Source organism: Colius striatus, chromosome 5 (genome assembly GCF_028858725.1).
Source record: "Colius striatus isolate bColStr4 chromosome 5, bColStr4.1.hap1, whole genome shotgun sequence".
NCBI lineage: Eukaryota > Metazoa > Chordata > Aves > Coliiformes > Coliidae > Colius > Colius striatus.
In genome coordinates, this window is record NC_084763.1 from 7833008 (window position 1) to 7850544 (window position 17537).

Genomic DNA, 17537 nt, shown 5'->3' on the forward strand with positions numbered 1-17537 from the left:
TTCCCCAAACGACGTGTTCTTGTGAGACAAGATTTGGGATTGTTGGCACCTGCTGTATACAAACTGGACCAAGTCCACCACATCCTTTTGAGTAGGCCACTCAACAAAGAGTCTCGAGGCACCAAATGAATGATCTCACAAAGGACACTCTACCAAGGATTTGTGTTGTCATCACTACTGAAAGACTCTTGGGAAAATAAAGCTCTTGATTTGAATTTACCGTTGACGCTCATGAAGATTCCCGCTACAAAATCAGCGATTTGAGTTCGGTCTGACGAAGTGTTCAGGAGAACCAAACCTCTATGAAACATAGAAATCGCCTCATAAGAGTCTGATAGCATGATCAGTGAGTGGCCAGCTCTGTAATAAGCCTGAAAAAAAATAAAAGGAGAATAAAACAAACCAACACAACATTGTTGGGAGATTTTTACCACAAAACAAAATGGGATTTTTTTCCCCCTAAATTCTCTGATTAGTCTATAAAAATGACATGTAATACTGTTTTTACAGCTTCTCACACACATTCAAAAAAGTGCAATAAACATCCCTTGAAATTTACACTATGTTACTATGTCATCACAGACACTAAGAGTGATGCACCCTGGAAAAGAGCTACAGGATGAAATACACATCGTTAGCAACCGTGTTTTAACCTCCTCTGAACAGCCTGGTTTTTCTGTCCTGTCCCAAAGTCCAGAATCTATGCTTATTCCCCCACGTCACTGCATTTTGCAGCATTTACCACAATGCATACGTTCTTCAAACAACAGCACCTGAATATGTTTGGATTCACCACTCAATGAGGTTATACCAGCTCAGAGGCATAGGGGAGTCAATTTGTTCAAGTCAGGTAATTCATAGAATCACAGAATGGTAGGGGTTGGAAGGGATCTTTAGAGATCATCTAGTCCAACCCCCCTGCAGAAGCAGGGTCACCTAGATCAGGTCACACAGGAACATGTCCAGGAGGGTCTTGAAGACCTCCAAGGAAGGAGCCTCCACAACCCCTCTGGGCAGCCTGTGCCAGGGCTCCCTCACCTCACAGTGAAATAGTTTTTTCTTCTGTTTAAGTGGAACTTTTTGTGTTCCAGCTTCATCCCATCACCCCTTGTCCTGTTGCTGGCTACTACAGAAAAAAGGGATGTCCCAACCTCCTGAAACCCACCCTTTAGATATTTGTAAATGTTAATAAGATCTCCCCTCAGTCTCCTCTTCTCCAGACTAAACAGCCCCAGTTCCCACAGCCTTTCCTCGTATGAAAGATGTTCTATTCCCCTGACCATCTTAGTGGCCCTGCACTGGACTCTCTCCAGCACTTCCCTGTCCCTCTTGAGCTGAGGAGCCCAGAACTGGACTCAGGACTCCAGATGAGGCCTCACCAGGGCAGATTCATCCCAGGCTGCCATTGGCCTTCTTGGCCACGAGGGCACATTGCTGGCTCATATTTAGTTTATTATCGATCAGGACTCCCAGGTCTCTCTCTGCAGAGCTGCTCTTCAGCAGTTCGACCCCCAGCCTGTACTGGTGCATGGGGTTGTTCCTTCCCAAAAAGCAACTGTGCCCTGTAGTTGGCAGGATTGGCATGCTGCAACACAGTGCAAGTTCAATCAGGATTTGCACCCACTTTTACCATAATTAAATTAAATACCTTCTACTACAGTTTCTAAAAGTCTGTAGTGGTTAGTCCAGAAGACTATTTATTGTGCATAAAAGCCAATCCAAGTGTATGTCTCTGTATTGTAAATACTGTACTATTCCTAACAGGTGAGTTTTGAGTCAGTGTGTAGTTTATCAATGTATACTTAATCACAAGCATATGTGCAGTGTATTGTCATCTCCACTGCAAATACAGTGTGACCTTGATCACCACATACTGCTCCCAGGAACTGCAAGCTTAATAACAAATATTAAGAATATTAGGGCACACTGCCCAAGGAACCTTCAAAGTTAAGTCTGCTGTCAGTGACTGATGCATCTGTACTGAGAGACAGGCTCTGTAGGAGTGGTCAGTGAAGACAGAGCTGGTGAACCTGACCACAGATGGGATCTGTACAGCATGCACTTTGTCTGGTGTATTAATAAAATAGTGATCTTTCTTGAAAGCAGTGGTGTTTCTCTTGTTTGGACTCAGAAAGAACCAACATCTCCTAGTTCAAGAGAGAGCTGCTTTTTTTAATCAGAAGTATTATTACAGCAGTAATTCTGATGCTCTCGTACAGAGTCAGACACTGACTGGAACTTTATGCTATATTTGCTTATCACACTAAAACCAAAACACAACAAAAGAAAAGCAGACATTGACACTTGTTTTTAAAAGTCAAGCATGCAAAAACTGACAGCTTAAACATAGGAATACCTTAACATACTCTGGATCCCAGTGTAAGCTCTGGTATGCCGAAAACATTGCTTCTCTCCATTTACCAAGATTGTACAAGGCAGTTGATTTGTTGCAGTATAACACAGCTATGTCCTTGGAACACCTAAAAATATGTTTTCAGCAAAACTGTTTGTTTGCTTGAAAAAGGATGCATCGTACTTTACTGTTAGCAACAATAACAAAATAATTAAAAGTCTACACACCACCCCCATCTAACAAAATAAGAGGTAAAAGTGGAGTTGTAGAATACAAACATCATTTGAACCTCAGCTATAAAATCTCTTAGTGATATCCCACATGATATCTTAGTGATGTGTTAGTGTCTGAAGCAGAAAGCCAACCAACTGGAGAAATGCACTATGAGGATTTAGAAAGAGTTTAGACCATCTCGACACACTTAGATGTGGCTCATTGAAGGTCTGTGGCCATGAACGGGAGAAAATCGACACACAAATGGAAGATTCTAGATGGAAAGAATGTTAAACACAATTTGGTCACCAAAAAACAACCTAAACACATTTTACTGTACCATCATTTCGTGAAGTTGATAGAATTATCCACATTTGCACCAATTAAGAAATAAAGAAATGTATTTTAGAATATATTAAAGGATATAAACCATCTGGTGGACCAAGAGTTTCTCGAAAGATACCATGCAGCCAGGCAGCAACTAAACACCACACAGCCACTCACTCACTCCTCCCTTGGGATGAGGAGAATTGGGGGAAAAAAGTAGAACTCATGGGTTGAATAACTAAAATGTAATTATAATAAATAATAGTAATTGTAATTAAAATGCATCTAAGAAAGAGAGATAATGCAAACCAAAGAAAAATGATGCTGGATGCAATTGCTCACCACCCCTTGATCAATACCTGAGCAGCATTCTGCCCCTTCTCAGCTACTTCAGCAACAGCTAAAATATTGGTGTATTATCAACATCACTCTCACACTAAATCCAAAACACAGCTCTGTGTCATCTACTAGGAAGAAAATTAACTCTGTCCCCAGCTGAAACTAGGATAAAAGAGCTGCATGCAAATTACAGGACTACATCCACAAGGTACTGGGGAGCCTGGAAAGCCCATCCTGCCTGCACTCAAAAAGTACGTGCCTTCATCTTATTCATGTCTACTAATTTTCACTTGAGAAAGCTGTTTCAGCCACACTGAACGCGTTCAGAGCATTCCTGCATGCAAGCAAATCCTGACAAGGGTAGCTATGCAAGGGGAAAGGAGACAATCAGGAGCAGATCCCTATGTGTGGCATAGCCGGGAAAGAGCCTGCTCAGCTCTGTTGTTGCTCTGCCCTACTCCCCGCATATGCTCCAGCCTTACTGTACTACTTAGTCTAAATGACTAATAGTCAAGATAATTTATCAGCAGCCATTTGTTTAACAGCAGTATTAATATCCAGTAGTAACTAGTATTTAATTAACATAACATTCAACTTTTTAATCATTAGCAACATTAGCAACCAATGAAAACTGATAAAAATAGGCACTTAACATTTGGAAAGAAATAGCCAATGAACCTTTCTGCTGAAAACTTATCTTTCAACAAATCTGAGACTACTAAGAAAGACCAAATTACAAGAAGAACATAACTTGCATGAATAAAGGTAATCAGATGAATCATGTAACAGGTCATAGACATGGCAGAATCACAGCAAGATTAATCCACAGTATGCCAGCTAAGAAACAAAAGCAATTTAACAGAAATCAACATGGTTTGTGGAAAAAAAATTAATCAGAGCTTTAATTACATTCATTTATAATTAATGCCTATATAAAATTATTCAGGTGCAGTCAACAACTGATCTCCAACACATACATCAGGAACAGCAATTCCTCTTCTATAAAACTGCGCGATAAAGAGTGTGACAAAAGACACGAGAACATCAGGTGTCAGGGCAAGAAAACACATTGGTGAGTTACCCACAGTACTGTACAAAATTCAGACTTGTTTTACAGTTTACACCTTGTCATTCCAGAACACTTACGGTTCCCATTGGATCAAATAACCGAGCATGTGTAGAGCTTGATCGTACTGTTTGATGGCCGAAGCGTAATTTCCATTTTTAAAATCCTGGTTCCCAGATTGTCTCATACTCTGCACATATTCCATGGGATCCATGCTGATGAAAAGCAAAAACAGTAACAAAAATGAATCAAAAACCCCACACTGACTCACAAGACTCTTCTTTCTCTCAGTTCCACTTCAATTTTCACCTTAGTTTTGGCATGTTGAAATGGAGGACAAAAACGCACAACTTTTTAGTTTGCTGCAGTTGAAATAGTAAAATATAACTCAGCTGATAGCCTCATCTTTGCTGTGACACCTCAACTTTCCATCTATTATTTTACCAATCTCAGCTAAGCAGAATTACCATTGGTATGCATTTTTTGTTTTCATTTTTTTCTCCCTACATCTTAAACCTTATTTTTTTAAATTAAGATTGCAAATTGTGCACACACCCTAAACTCAGGAGGAAATATCTCAGAGAATAGACAGAGTTCATATGCTTAAGGTATATACTTCAATGAATTATACACAAAACTTATTTAGCTGCTTTTCATTTATCTTTATGAGTGTCGTTGTTTAAGCCCAGGCAGCAACTAAGGACTGCTCAGCCACTCTCACTCCTTCCCCTGTCCTCAATGGGACGGGCAGGAGAACTGGAAGACGGTGGTTAAAAAAGCCCTTCTAGGTTGAGGTAAGGATAGTTTAATAGGACAATACAAGGAGAAAAGAAAGAATAACAACAAAAACAATAATAAAGGAATACACAAAGTGACTGATGAAACTGCTCACCACCTGGAAACCAATGCCCAGCTCACTCCCAAGCTGCGACGTACCCCCCAATATACTGTGTGTGACACTGTATGGTATGGAATAGCCCCATGGCTAGTTTGGGTTAGTTGTCCTGGCCATGCTCCCTCCCAGTTTCTTGTGCCCCCCTCTCAAGTCTCCTTGCTGGCAGGGTAGCATGAGAAGCTGAACAATCCCTGACTTAGTGTAAACGCTACTCAGCAAGAACTAAAACATCAGTGTGTAACCAACATTATTCTCAACCTAAATCCAAAATGTGTCACTGTATCAGCTACTGGGAAGAAAATTAAATCTTGTAGATTATGTGTCCTGGTTTCAGATAAGATAGGTGTCTTAACAACAGAACAAACTAGACACTTTCAAGTATACAAACCTACAGACAAATCAAGCAATGCTACTGACACTTTTTCTCTATAGTGCTCCTCATGATGAACCTGAAACATTGAGAACTAGCACTGTATGTCCCTGTAGTCAGCGCTAGTGAGGCCTCACCTTAAATACTGTGTTCAGTTTTCGGACCCTCACTACAAGAGAGACACTGAGGTGCTGGAGCGTGTCCAGAGATGGGCAATGGAGCTGGGGAAGGGTCTGGAGCACAAGTCTGATGAGGAGTGTCTGAGAGAGCTGGGGGTGTTTAGTCTGGAGAAGGCTGAGAGGAGACATGAACACTCTACAACTACCTGACAGGAGGTTGTAGCGAGGTGTGAGTCAGTCTCTTCTCCCCAGTAACAAGTAATAGGACAAGAGGAAATGGGCTCTAGTTACACCAAGGGAGGTTTAGATTGAAGCTGAAGAAGAATTTTTTCACTGAGAGGGATGTTAGACACTGGCACAGGCTGCCCAGGGAGGTGATGGGAGTCCTCATCCCTGGAGATACTCAAAAGATGCACAGATGAGGTGCTGAGGGATATGGTTTAGTGATGGTCTTGGCAGTGTGAGGTGAGTGGTTGGACTCAATGATCTTAAAGGTCTTTTCCAATTGAAACAATTCTGATTATATTGCGGACTCGGAGGTATGAAGAAGCACATTATGGATGGCCCTGCACCTTCCTCACTCATCCAAGTGCCAGAGAGGCAACAGGATGACATCTTCATTAAGCAGACAGAAGAGCAGCAGCCCACAGCTCTGAAGGAGCAATGGCAGAAGAACAAGGTGCAACTACAAAGTCCAGATCCAGACTGCTTCAGGCTGCCTGGGAAAAGGCCTGTTGGAAGTTGTCTCTTACTAAATGAAACAAATAAACACTCAATGAAGCAAATAAACACTCTCTGATGATTCCTGCTATCCAAACATGACCTTGCTGATTCCAGGGAAGCACCAAGAGGAGATGAATTTCCTGGCTATAAATTAAACTGAAGAAAAACAGGTCACATCTACATGGGGAGGTATGACAACCAGTCATGCTAGAGGAGTAATCATGACATTTACCCTAAGCAAATTTAATCAGCATTCCATTGGGCAATGTCCATACAGCACATATTTAAAACTGCTACTTAAACAGACTGTGAATGAAGCGTACTCATAGGGTAAGTGGGACTTTTTATTCTTACACTGCATGGTCTGAGCATTACAGAGGTGAAGAAAAGAGGAAAATAAAGAGCAACAGTGCAAAGAATAAAAAGCAAATGCTAAAAGAAGGTTCCACCTCATATTTCTGTAATTTTTTCAGCTTTCAACTTTTTAGCATCAGAAGGATAGATAAACTAAATGAACAATGGCAAAACTGTTCAACTACACAGGAGCTTCTTCCTGTAGGAATACACACAAACCTGTGGTTTTCTATATCAGTTGTTTCAAGCTTTCCCTTTTTTTCAAGGAAAAAAAAACACCCTTCTACTTACGGGTGAATTTTTTACCCATAATTATATTTACCTTACCTTTCCTTGGAATATACTTCAAGTACAATTACAAATAAAAAGTATTTGCAAGACATAGAAAGGATTCTTTTTCCCACAATGCAGCAAAAGAGCCTCAATTGCAACATAGATTTTTAAAAGGCTCTTAAACATGCCCTTTGCTGCGAAATGCTGGAACTGAGCTCCCTCACTCAGATCAGGAATTCCCTCTCTGCTCCAGGATTTCCAGTGGAACACAAATCCCTGTCCTTTTCTAGCACTGGAGTTTCCCAGCCAAAACTCCAAACTGTAGGTCATTTAAATAACTGGGATGTGTGCTGCAGGCTGTAGCAGCTACACCCAAGTTCGCAGAGCCAAGAGATAGCCAGGCATGCAAATGTGACATCCAAGTTCAAGATCCAGAAGAACGGCTGTGCTGACTAACACACCACGTCTTGCTGTTGCTTAACAGCCTCCTGAAGCATAAGCAATTTTAACTCAAAAGCGGTGGACTGAATGAAGATCTATTACATAAAGTCTATTGAGTGTGGTGAGCACTAAACAAAACCACTGTTTATTACCCTGGATGAACCTGTACAGGTAAAAGTCACAAATGTTTCTGAATGTCACTAAAGATTTTGTCATGTGAAGAGCTGGAGGGTGAAGCACTGAGGGTTAACCCTGGAGGGCAGCTAAGTGCTCACTTCCTTCCCATCCCCGGAGGGATGGGAAAAGGGGAAAAGAGAGTAAAACCAAAAAATTTGTGGGTCAAGACAAAAAATGTTTATTAAGCAAAAGAGAAGTGGAGGAAGGGAGAAAGAAACAAAAGATGCAAAAGCAATGATCCACCACCTCCCACACGCAAAGCAAGGCTCAGGCAGTTCCAGAGTTAGGGATGGCTCATCTTCCTAAGCCCTCTCATCTCCCTTTTTATTGTTGAGCATGTTACATAGCATAGATCACCCCTTGAGCCGGTTTGGGTTGTCTGCTTAACATGTTGTGTTCCCTCCCAACACCCTGTGTGCACCCACGCTGTTCGCTGGGGTGGGCAGAGAAAGAAACACAGAAGACTCCAATGCTGTGCAAATACTGCTCAGCAACAGCTGAAATGTAAGTGTGTCCTCATTATTGTTGTGGTCACAAGTTTAAAACACAGCACAACACAAGCTACTACAGAGAAGATGGACTCCATTCCAGCCAGACTCAGCAGAGGTAAGACAGGTTCCCCTTGTAAAGTGGAGATTTCTCCTAAGCTCTGGAGTTGATGAAACACATAAAGGGGTTGGTACACCCTGAAGTCTGGGAGACCTTCCCCAGTGCAGTGCTGAGATCTTGTCCTTCAAAGAAAAACATAAATCAGAAAAACCCCAGACAACAGTCTACTCTGTTCACTTTGATATGGCTCCTGAGGCCACCAGCACAACCGTGACAGCAAAATGAGGCTTATTAATTTCTACTCCAAGAAGTAAAACAAAGGATTATTCAGTTAAGTCAGAAACAATCAACTCCAACTGCTGCCAGTAGGCAAAATTCTCACTTAAGACGTTGCCAACTTTTATGTTAGTGTCCCACTGAACTCTTCAGTCAGACTGTTCTCAGCAGCAGAGCAGCTGTGGGGGTTTACAAGGCTCAGTTTTTCTTTCTCTCGCTTCAGCAGATAAGTGTGACAAAGCAGACAGGAGACTGCCCAGAAAACCCCATCTGTCATTCTTCAGAAACGTTGTGCTCCTACCAGTCTCAAGAGGTCAGCTTGTGCTTTCTGAACAGTTGAAGTCAGCAATATTAAAAACTTTTAACACCTGAGAGTGAACTCAAGCAGTTGGTTTGTTCTATCTGCATCTGCTTTATACATTTTAAGAGAAACTGTGCAATGCTGCTTATTCACGGAGGAAAAGTGGAAGGTCTACAAAGCCATTCTTTTAATCATTGTTGATACAGAAAGTTAAGCACTGAAGTTCTGTCCCTATGGCACTACTAAGTGGTAGAATAATGTTTTTATTCTTGAGGCACGGTAGCTTTCCATGGTGCAGGTAACAAATGAAGAATAGCAATCTGGGGAGCTCTGAATCCAAATTAGAATAGCAGTGAAAAGTGAGTATCCTCCTGTTTCCAGGAAATATAACTTCTACAGACTGTGCATTCCTCACTCCTATCAGAGGATTAAATAATCTTTCCTTCTTCCCCCTTAGGCAAACAGGCAGATGTTACCAACTGGCAACAGGTAGGGAGAGAAAAAGCCTGACAATGCACCTGAACTGTGGTTGAGCAGCAACTAAATACATTTCATCAGCATTCTAATAATTCATGTTTCCCATCAGGAAACCTCTAGGCTTTTGTTCCCTCTTGCCCAACGAAAGCAGGCTGGCTCCAAGAGCATGGTGCCACCAAGAGAAATTGCCATGCCACCATGACCTGCTACATTGGAGGGATCAGAGGGACCCCTCCAGCCAGGTGCCCACCACTGGCACCCTCCATTCAGGCTGTCCTGCAGTCTCCCAGCAAAAGGACACTGTGTATCTGTTTTCTGAATTGAACATGCCCTGGTAGAGATGCTTGAGAATGTCAGGGAAGGTCCAAGAAAAGAGGAAAAATATAGGGGTAGAAGGCTCTAGCAGGCCATAACGTGAAGAGGTAACGCTCTGTCTGCTACCCAGCTTTATTTGCTTTCCCAACAACAGCAGCAGCTACCAAGGACATATTTACAGAACGCAGCCTCCTCTGAATGCATATCAGCACAACCCTCTGTTAGGGGTTTAACCCCCGCCAGCAACTCAGCACCATGCATCTGCTTGCTCACCCCACACTGCCCCAGTGCGATGGGGATGGGAATCAGGCAAAACACCAAAACTCCTGGGTTGAGAAAAGAAGAGCATACTACTAAACCGAAACAAAATAAGGTAATAATAAAAGACAATAACAATGAAAAGAGATTGTCCTACATTTAGCTGGGATAGGGCTCATTTTAAGGCTATGTTTCGGCTTTACACTGGAATGAATGTTGATAACAGGGATGTTTTTGGTTATTGCTGAGTGGTGCTTGCACAGCTTCAAGGTCTTTTCTGCTTCTCACTCAGCCCTGCCAGTAAGGAGGATAGGGAGTACAAGAGACTGGGAGGGACCGTGGCCAGGACAGCTGATCTCAACTAGCCCCAAAACACAGGACATCATGGCCAGTACAGAAACGGGGGGAAATTGTTGTGGAGGGGGCAATCGCTGCTCACGCATCAGTCAGCGAGTCGTGAGCAACTGCACTGGGCAGCACTTGCTTTTGGCTTTTCCCCCTTGGGTTTAATTTCTTTTTCTCTCTCTGTCTGTATACATTATTATTGTTCTTACTAATATATTTTACTTCATTGTAGTTATTAAACTGTTCATATCTCAAATCATGAGCTTCACATTTACTCCCTCCCTCAATTCTCTTCCCCACTCCACAGTGGGGCAGGGGGGTAAGTGAGTGGCTGTGTGGTGCCCAGTTGCTGGCTGAGCTTAAACACATACAAATACAAAATATTCCTGTATTACCACTGCTGTTTTCAGCACAAATCCAAAACACAGCCCTATACCAGCTACTAGGAAGAAAATCAACTTTATTCCAGCTGAAACCGGGACACTGACAGCAAAAAGCAGGGAAAAAATATTCCAAGAGCTTTGCTTTTCCATTGAATGATGAAAAGGCAAATGAAAGCATCTTGAAATCCACTGTATTTTCAGAAGAGGCCTTGGAGAAATGACAGACAAAAACACAAGTTCTGCAGTCAGATGAACAGACTATAACTGACCAGGCCTTAAGTGGACACATCAGGAAATCTCATGAAGAAGAAGGGAAAGAAGTTGATATTTATAAAGTCACCTTCACAGATCTGTTTAGCCTGGAAAAAGTCATAGTGGTGTTTGTGATTATCTGAACATTTTAATCGAATGTTCAGCCAGTATCTCACAACAAATACATTCAGCTCTTGTGAACTACATCAGCTCATCTTGGCAAAGCTGGTCAACTGAAATGAAAAGCCTATAATTTAGATAGCTTCTCATTAGACATCCCTATTGTTAGGGACAGGCTATCTCTAGCTATCTGAATCTATCATTAGACAGATTCGCACTCTGTGTTGTGAAACAAACAAAACTTCATTTCTGTAACCAGTCACCTTGCCATATTCATACCCGGGCCTGGAAGCTCCAAAAGACCCTTTGCTCCCAGTAAAAGTCAGCATCACATTGAAAATAGAATGAGATGCTAAAGTAAATTTGAAACAGGTTAGGGCAGGCACAGCAGCATGGTGATAGCTCCTTATCTTTGTATGTTGCCCTGAACTTAGCACAAATCAAACCAAGTGAGGTTTATTTATTGCTTCTGGGCCCTGCAGCCAGTGTCCTAAGCATTGCCATGCCCCAGAGCTGAAGACAGCATATATCTCTGTAACTGCTTTGAGCTCTAAAAGGACAAAGAAAACAATTTCTTATGTAAATAAATAGAAAGAAAACTTTCCCAGGTTGTTTCAGTCTGAGCTGGAGACCTGAACCCAATCTCCGTAACAAGAAACTAACAACCCTAAACACCACTGATAGAGTTTTGCCTCTTCAGACACCCTTCCCTCCTAAGTGCTCAGTCAGAAGCGGTATTGGAGGAACTCACTCTGCCCTTTCATAGCTCCACCAGTGCACTAACACACTGAATGAGAGCATGTTTCCAGTCTAATGCACACCTAACTCTTCAGATGGGACCTGTACCTGCAGTGGGTCTAGCATGCAAGCGTGAGGCTTTTTTGACAGTTAGCTGTGAGACTTCTCCTTTCTGACTGTGCTTTCAAGAGACGTTAAACAGCTCCTGGTGCACCAAGTGAGACAGAACATCCCAGGCAGCTCTTCACTTCATACCAAGCTTTTCCCTGGAAATGTGTTTTGAAGTAAACTAATGATTGTTGGGCACAGATATTGTCAGAAACAAGACAGACATCCTTATCAACAGCTGACAAATGTATACCAGTACCTCATGGCCTGTTAATACCTCAAATACTATGCGTAAACCAGATAAGGAAGAAGTTGTGCAAAGTCTGGATGAAACATGAGAAGTAAGCAAAACACAAACACAAGAAATCTCCAACTGTGGCCAGGGCTGGCCTGAATGACCTCTCGAGGTCCGCCTTCTCCAGATTACCACCGTACATTCAGTTAATGCAAACTGTTATAAAACAATTATTACCAATAAATATGCTCAGCTGCCTGATATCTCCAGCTAGCCACATACCAAACTCACCATTGTGGTTTAACCTCAGCCAGCAACTAAGCACCACACAGCCACTCGTGTTAACTCCTTCCTGTACCAGTGGGATGAGGAAGGGATGGGGGTGGGGGGAAGCTGAAAAAACCCATATTTACACTCATGGGTTCAGATAGGAACATTTTAATAACTACAATGAAATAAAATATAATAACAATAATAAAATATATAACACTAGTGACAATAATGAAAAGGAGTATAACAAAAAGGGAGGTAAATAAACCCAAAGAAAAGACAAGTGATGCACAATGCAGTTGCTCACCACCCACTGACCGATGCCCAAGTAGCAATCCTCTCCTCCCCAACAACTCCCCACAGTTTCTATACTGTGTATTATGTCCTATGGTATAGAATAGCCCTTTGGCTAGTTTGGAGTCAGCTGCCCAGGCCATGCTCCCTCCCAGCTCTTTGTGTACCTTCTCGATGAAACTGAAACATCCTTCCTTTAAGATAAGAGCTACCTAGCAACAACTAAAACATCGGTGTGTCATTAGCGTTATCCTCACACTAAATCTAAACCACAGCACCATATCAGCTATTAGGGAGAAAATTAACTCTATCTCAGCTGAAACAAGGACAATCACGTAGCTGACACTGCTTAGCAGCTCACTTCCTCCTCAGATCCGTGACCAGCAAACAAGACCACAAAAATAGGACCCAAACCCAGCCAGAGGAACTGGGCCAGCCCTGCTGACTCACAGTAACCCAAGAAAAACCCCAAGAGAAACAGGCTACCAAAATATTACAAATAAATCCTCTAGAGTAGGAATTTGTGGTTGACTTACAGACAGGAAAGGTACAAGGCCAGTAAGCACTGTAACAAGCACATCACCAAGAAGGACACAACACTTTCAATGAGATGAGGTGGGTGCACATACCCCAGGGCACCATTTCTGTATTGGCTTTATATTGTGAGTGCTCCCTGTGAAACCAGAGAGTTTTACATCCATCAACAGGGCAACAGAAACCTGACAGACTGGCTCCTACAGACCACTTGGGATGTCCTGAGCCTGTCCATAAGGTATCTTCATGGGTCACGTCGGGGTTGTATGAGGAGCTGACAAGTCCCTGACTTAGGGTAAACAACACTGCTGAACAACAACATCAGTGTGTCATCAACATCATTCTCATCCTAAATCCAAAACACAGCATTGTACCAGCTGTGAGGAAGAAAATTAACTCTATACCAGCCGAAATCACAATATTATGTCACTGAAATGACCACATTATGTCATGGAAATGACACTCTGTTTTGGGAAACTCCCTAGAAAAATTCAGGGAAAAAATAACACTACTGGAAGACCAAGAAAAAAAAATTGCAGCACTCTCAGTTTATAGGCTGGACCTCAATGCACTTAAAGTGGCATCTCAGAACATCCTTCCTCCTTTCCTCCAGTGCTGAACTCAGGAAGACTAGCTTTTGTTGAGAAGTGCTTCACAGCTGGCATATCCTGCTTTGCTACATAATCAAAACAGGCTTTTTTTACTTTCAGTTTCAAATGATTCTCCCCTCTTCTTAACCTACCAACAACAAATGATACCTAATAGAAGACACAGTTAAGGGCAAGCAGGGGAGTTTTGTTTTCATCAAAAACTCTGTACATGTACACATACTTGTGACTTCCAGTAAACCATGAAAGGACTTGCAACTCCCACTTTATACATGCAAAACATCTTTAATATTCTAGCTGCACGGCATCATGATTGTTTTGCTAAACAAAAAACTTCCAAACCTCACAAAACAATGGAAAAAGTTAACCCTGCTTCCTAGCCTATGAAAAAAACAAACTTGAAATCCCTCATCTAGGATTGCTCAGCCATGCAGGATATAACTTGGTCCAACAGAGAGCTGTTTACACTGCTGCAGTTGTTTGCTTAGTCTAGCAATGTTTCTGTCATCAAACACAGCTGACCCGGTAAGAAAGCAATGGCAAGAGCCTCAGTATTTCCTTTGTGTAAGTGAGCTCAAGATGGCATCGGACCTGGAATGAAAAAAAGAGATAAACCAAAACAAGAAGATTCCCCTAACTGCAAGGGTTTCAAGCCTGGGCAGCTCACAGCCAACACCTGACAGGTTTAACTACCTGTTGGTAATAACAGTGGCAGGAAACACTCCGGTTTGCACGTTTCCATAGGAAAACAACGCTCCTTTCCATTTGCAACAAACCTGGGCTATCCAACCCTAAGTTGGATAAAAATCCAACATGTAAATCATGATGCGAGAAGAACGATGCGAGATCTTGTCGCTTCTTTTCTGCAGAAGCATACGCTGCGCCCAAACTCCTTGTCGAATGAAAAAAGAGCGTTTTGCTAAGTGACCACTCCACGACCGTGTACGAGAGTTTTGCTTTTCAGGGAAAACATCCAAAACCACCGAAGACAATGCTTAGCTTGGGGCTGTGCCAAAGGAGTTCTCTTTCACTCCCGCAACCTCCCTGCGCAAGCCGTACCAGGCCAGTATGCTCTCCCAGGTGCCCGGCAGAGGCAGGAATGCGTTCTTCTTCCCCCGTCCTCCCCCCAGGCTCCCTTGGCAGGCCTCCCAACCAGCACGGCTACCCTCGCCGCCCGCCGAGCCCCGCATCCGCGCTCCTCCCCATCACCCGCACCCCCCATCCGCCCCGGACTGCTCGGCTACGCGGGAAATTCACTCGAACGAAGCGGAACCCCACCCGCCGCCCCCCGCCACGGCACTACCCGCGGGGCCCAAGCGACAAGAAGCGGGCGATGCGGGCGGGCAGGGGCAGCCGTAAACCCCGCACGCAGCGGCGGCGGGGGCTTTACCGCGCAGCTCGCGAGACGCGTAATATGTGTGTGTCTGGCGAAAAGGAGGGTGAGGGGTGGGGGAGTCCGTGCGTGGCCGCGCTCACGCAGACACCTACCTGGCAGCCGCCTGCCCTCGCCGCCGTGCGCCCGGAGCCGCGGGGCCCGCGCTGGCCTCGCCCCAAAACATGGGCCGCCTCGCCCCGCCCCCGGCCCGCCCCCGCCGCCCGCGTCACCCTCAGGAACGGGGGAACCGAAACTCGCAGCCCCGGGGGACCGGGTGGCCGGCAAACGGCCCACCGAGGCACCTCCGACATGGCTCTGGGCGCCCGCAGAAAGGCCGGGTTGCTAAAAAACGACGCCGCAGTGCCTCCGGCTTGGGTGGAAAAGCAGCTTTCGTCCCGCCTCGGTCCACCCCAGACACCCTGACACCGGCCGTTTCCCCAGGGCGACCCGTGCTCAGAGGCAGGAGCTGCTGCTCCGGTCGTCCACGCTTTGAGAGAAACCTAGGGAGTGTAATAAATAATATAAAGTGTGTATTGATCATAATAAATATAGTATTTAAAAGAATAAGAGTTTAAGAAAGATATGTGTTAGGTGTGACAAACTTAATATGGAGTGTTTTAGAGAGATAAGTGTCCGAATGGTCAGCTCTCAGTTCTGTTTCTTTATAGATACCTAGGGGTGGACCGTGAAAATGGGCTATGGGGACACTGTGATAGTGCTTAAAAATAAGCAATCGAGAGGGAACAGGAGTACTGCTGGAGCCCAAAAATGCCCAAATTAGGAATATCGGGACATCCGATCTACAGCAAATGCAGAGGAAAAAGAACTTTAAATCCTAAGGATGACCAATGAAGATCTCCGACGTAAAAGCTGGACATTTCGGAACCCAATCATGGACTATGTTCAGGCGTGTGGACAGCATTGAAATCTTATATAAGGCGGGAAATAGAAGGCCAAAGTGTGCCGTGGCGGAACTACTGTGTTTCCCCGGTCACCCAGCGCTGTTTTGCTCATTTGCCGCTTGCTAAATGTCTTTATTTTATGTTAAACATTAATTAATAAATTCCTTTATAGAAGAAAACAGATGTGACAACTTTTTCGTCCATAACAGGGAGGAAAGCTTCTTTGTCCAGTTCATCACTTCCCATCGATTTTTCACCTGGGGATCGAGTGATCACGTAATAACTCCCTTTTCTGTGAAGCCCATTTCTAATGAGGTGTTTTTCTGTCATCCAGTTTTACTGTCCAGCATGTCTTGACGGGGCCTGGAGATAATTTTCCCCTTAGAAGCCCTCACCCTGCTGTGCTTTGTACCAGGATCACTGATCCCAACTGACCCAAGGGGTATTCCATAGCGTATGACAGCTGCTCGGTAATAAGCTAAGAGAAAGGAAGAAAGGGCGGCATTTGTTATTAGACCGTTTGTCTTTTGAAGCAATCACTCTGCATACTGAAGCCTTGCTTCCTGGGAAGTGTCCAGACGTCACCTGCTGATAGGAAGTAGAGAATAAATCTTTTGTTTTCTTTCGCTTCCACAGCAGCCTTTGTGTTTGCTGTATCAAACTGCCCTTATCTTGACCCACCAAGTTATTTTCCATCTTATTTTCTTCCCCCACTGTCCTGTTGAGGGGGACAGTGATAGACCAGCTTGGTGGCCATGTGGCATCCAGTCAAGGTCAACCCACCACATTCTCATACAAAAATAAATTTCTCCCCAGCTCAAGAAAGACAGGGAAATTCTAGAGAGAGCCCAGCAAAAGGCTACTAAGATGATGAGGGGACTGGAACATCTTCCTTATGAAGAAAGGCTGTGAGACCTGGGGCTGTTTAGCCTGGAGAAGACCGAGAGGGCAGCTCATCAATGCTTATAAATATCTAAAAGATGGGTATCAAAAGGATGGGGCAACACTTTTTTCTGTAGTGTCCAGTAAGTAAAAGGATAAGGAGTAACAGGCACAAGCTGCAACATGGGAAGTTCCACTTGAACATGAGGAAAAAATTCCTTGGTGTTGAGGTGGGGGAGCCCTGACACAGGCTGCACAGGGAGCATGAGGACTCTCCTTCTCTGGAGGTTTCCAAACCTGCCTGAAAGTGTTCCTGAGTGACCTGATCTAGACAAAGCTACTTTAGCAGGGAGTTGAACTAGATGAGATCTAGAGGTCCCTTTCCAACCCCCACCATTCCATGATTCCATGATCTGTCTTCTACCCATTTAGGGACCAGAGAAACAAAACAATGTTAACCTTAACATGAGTGTTTTTATCACTTTGCTCCAAGTGAAATGCATTGAAATAGTGGGGCAAAGCCACTTTAAAAAACAAAGCATTCAAGAGTGCAGCCACCATTGGTGTTCTGGAGCTTATGGAGGCAAGGTGGGGAAACTGCATGGTCCCCAGTATAATCTGGTTTGCTGAATGACTTGAAGAAATCAAAGTCCGTGGGTGGGATT

The 17537-nt window shown here is 43.8% G+C and overlaps 1 protein-coding gene and 1 long non-coding RNA gene across 2 annotated transcripts in view; one reads left to right on the forward strand and one right to left on the reverse strand.

Moving 5' to 3' along the window:
* Nucleotides 1–15299, reverse strand: part of TRANK1 (tetratricopeptide repeat and ankyrin repeat containing 1) — a 58948-nt gene extending 43649 nt beyond the window's left edge. The window contains exons 1-4 of the mRNA XM_061997515.1: nucleotides 15202–15299; nucleotides 4379–4513; nucleotides 2357–2480; nucleotides 221–371 (exon numbers count right to left, since the gene is read on the reverse strand). Coding sequence (XP_061853499.1) covers nucleotides 221–371; nucleotides 2357–2480; nucleotides 4379–4513; nucleotides 15202–15272 — 481 coding nt within the window. The 5' untranslated portion in view covers nucleotides 15273–15299. The remainder of the gene's footprint in view (nucleotides 1–220; nucleotides 372–2356; nucleotides 2481–4378; nucleotides 4514–15201) is intronic.
* A 10-nt stretch (nucleotides 15300–15309) lies between these two features.
* On the forward strand, nucleotides 15310–16169 carry LOC133625588 (uncharacterized). Its single transcript, XR_009818843.1, has 2 exons — nucleotides 15310–15614; nucleotides 15757–16169. It is a non-coding gene; the product is annotated as an uncharacterized LOC133625588 (long non-coding RNA).
* Nucleotides 16170–17537: the final 1368 nt, after the last annotated feature.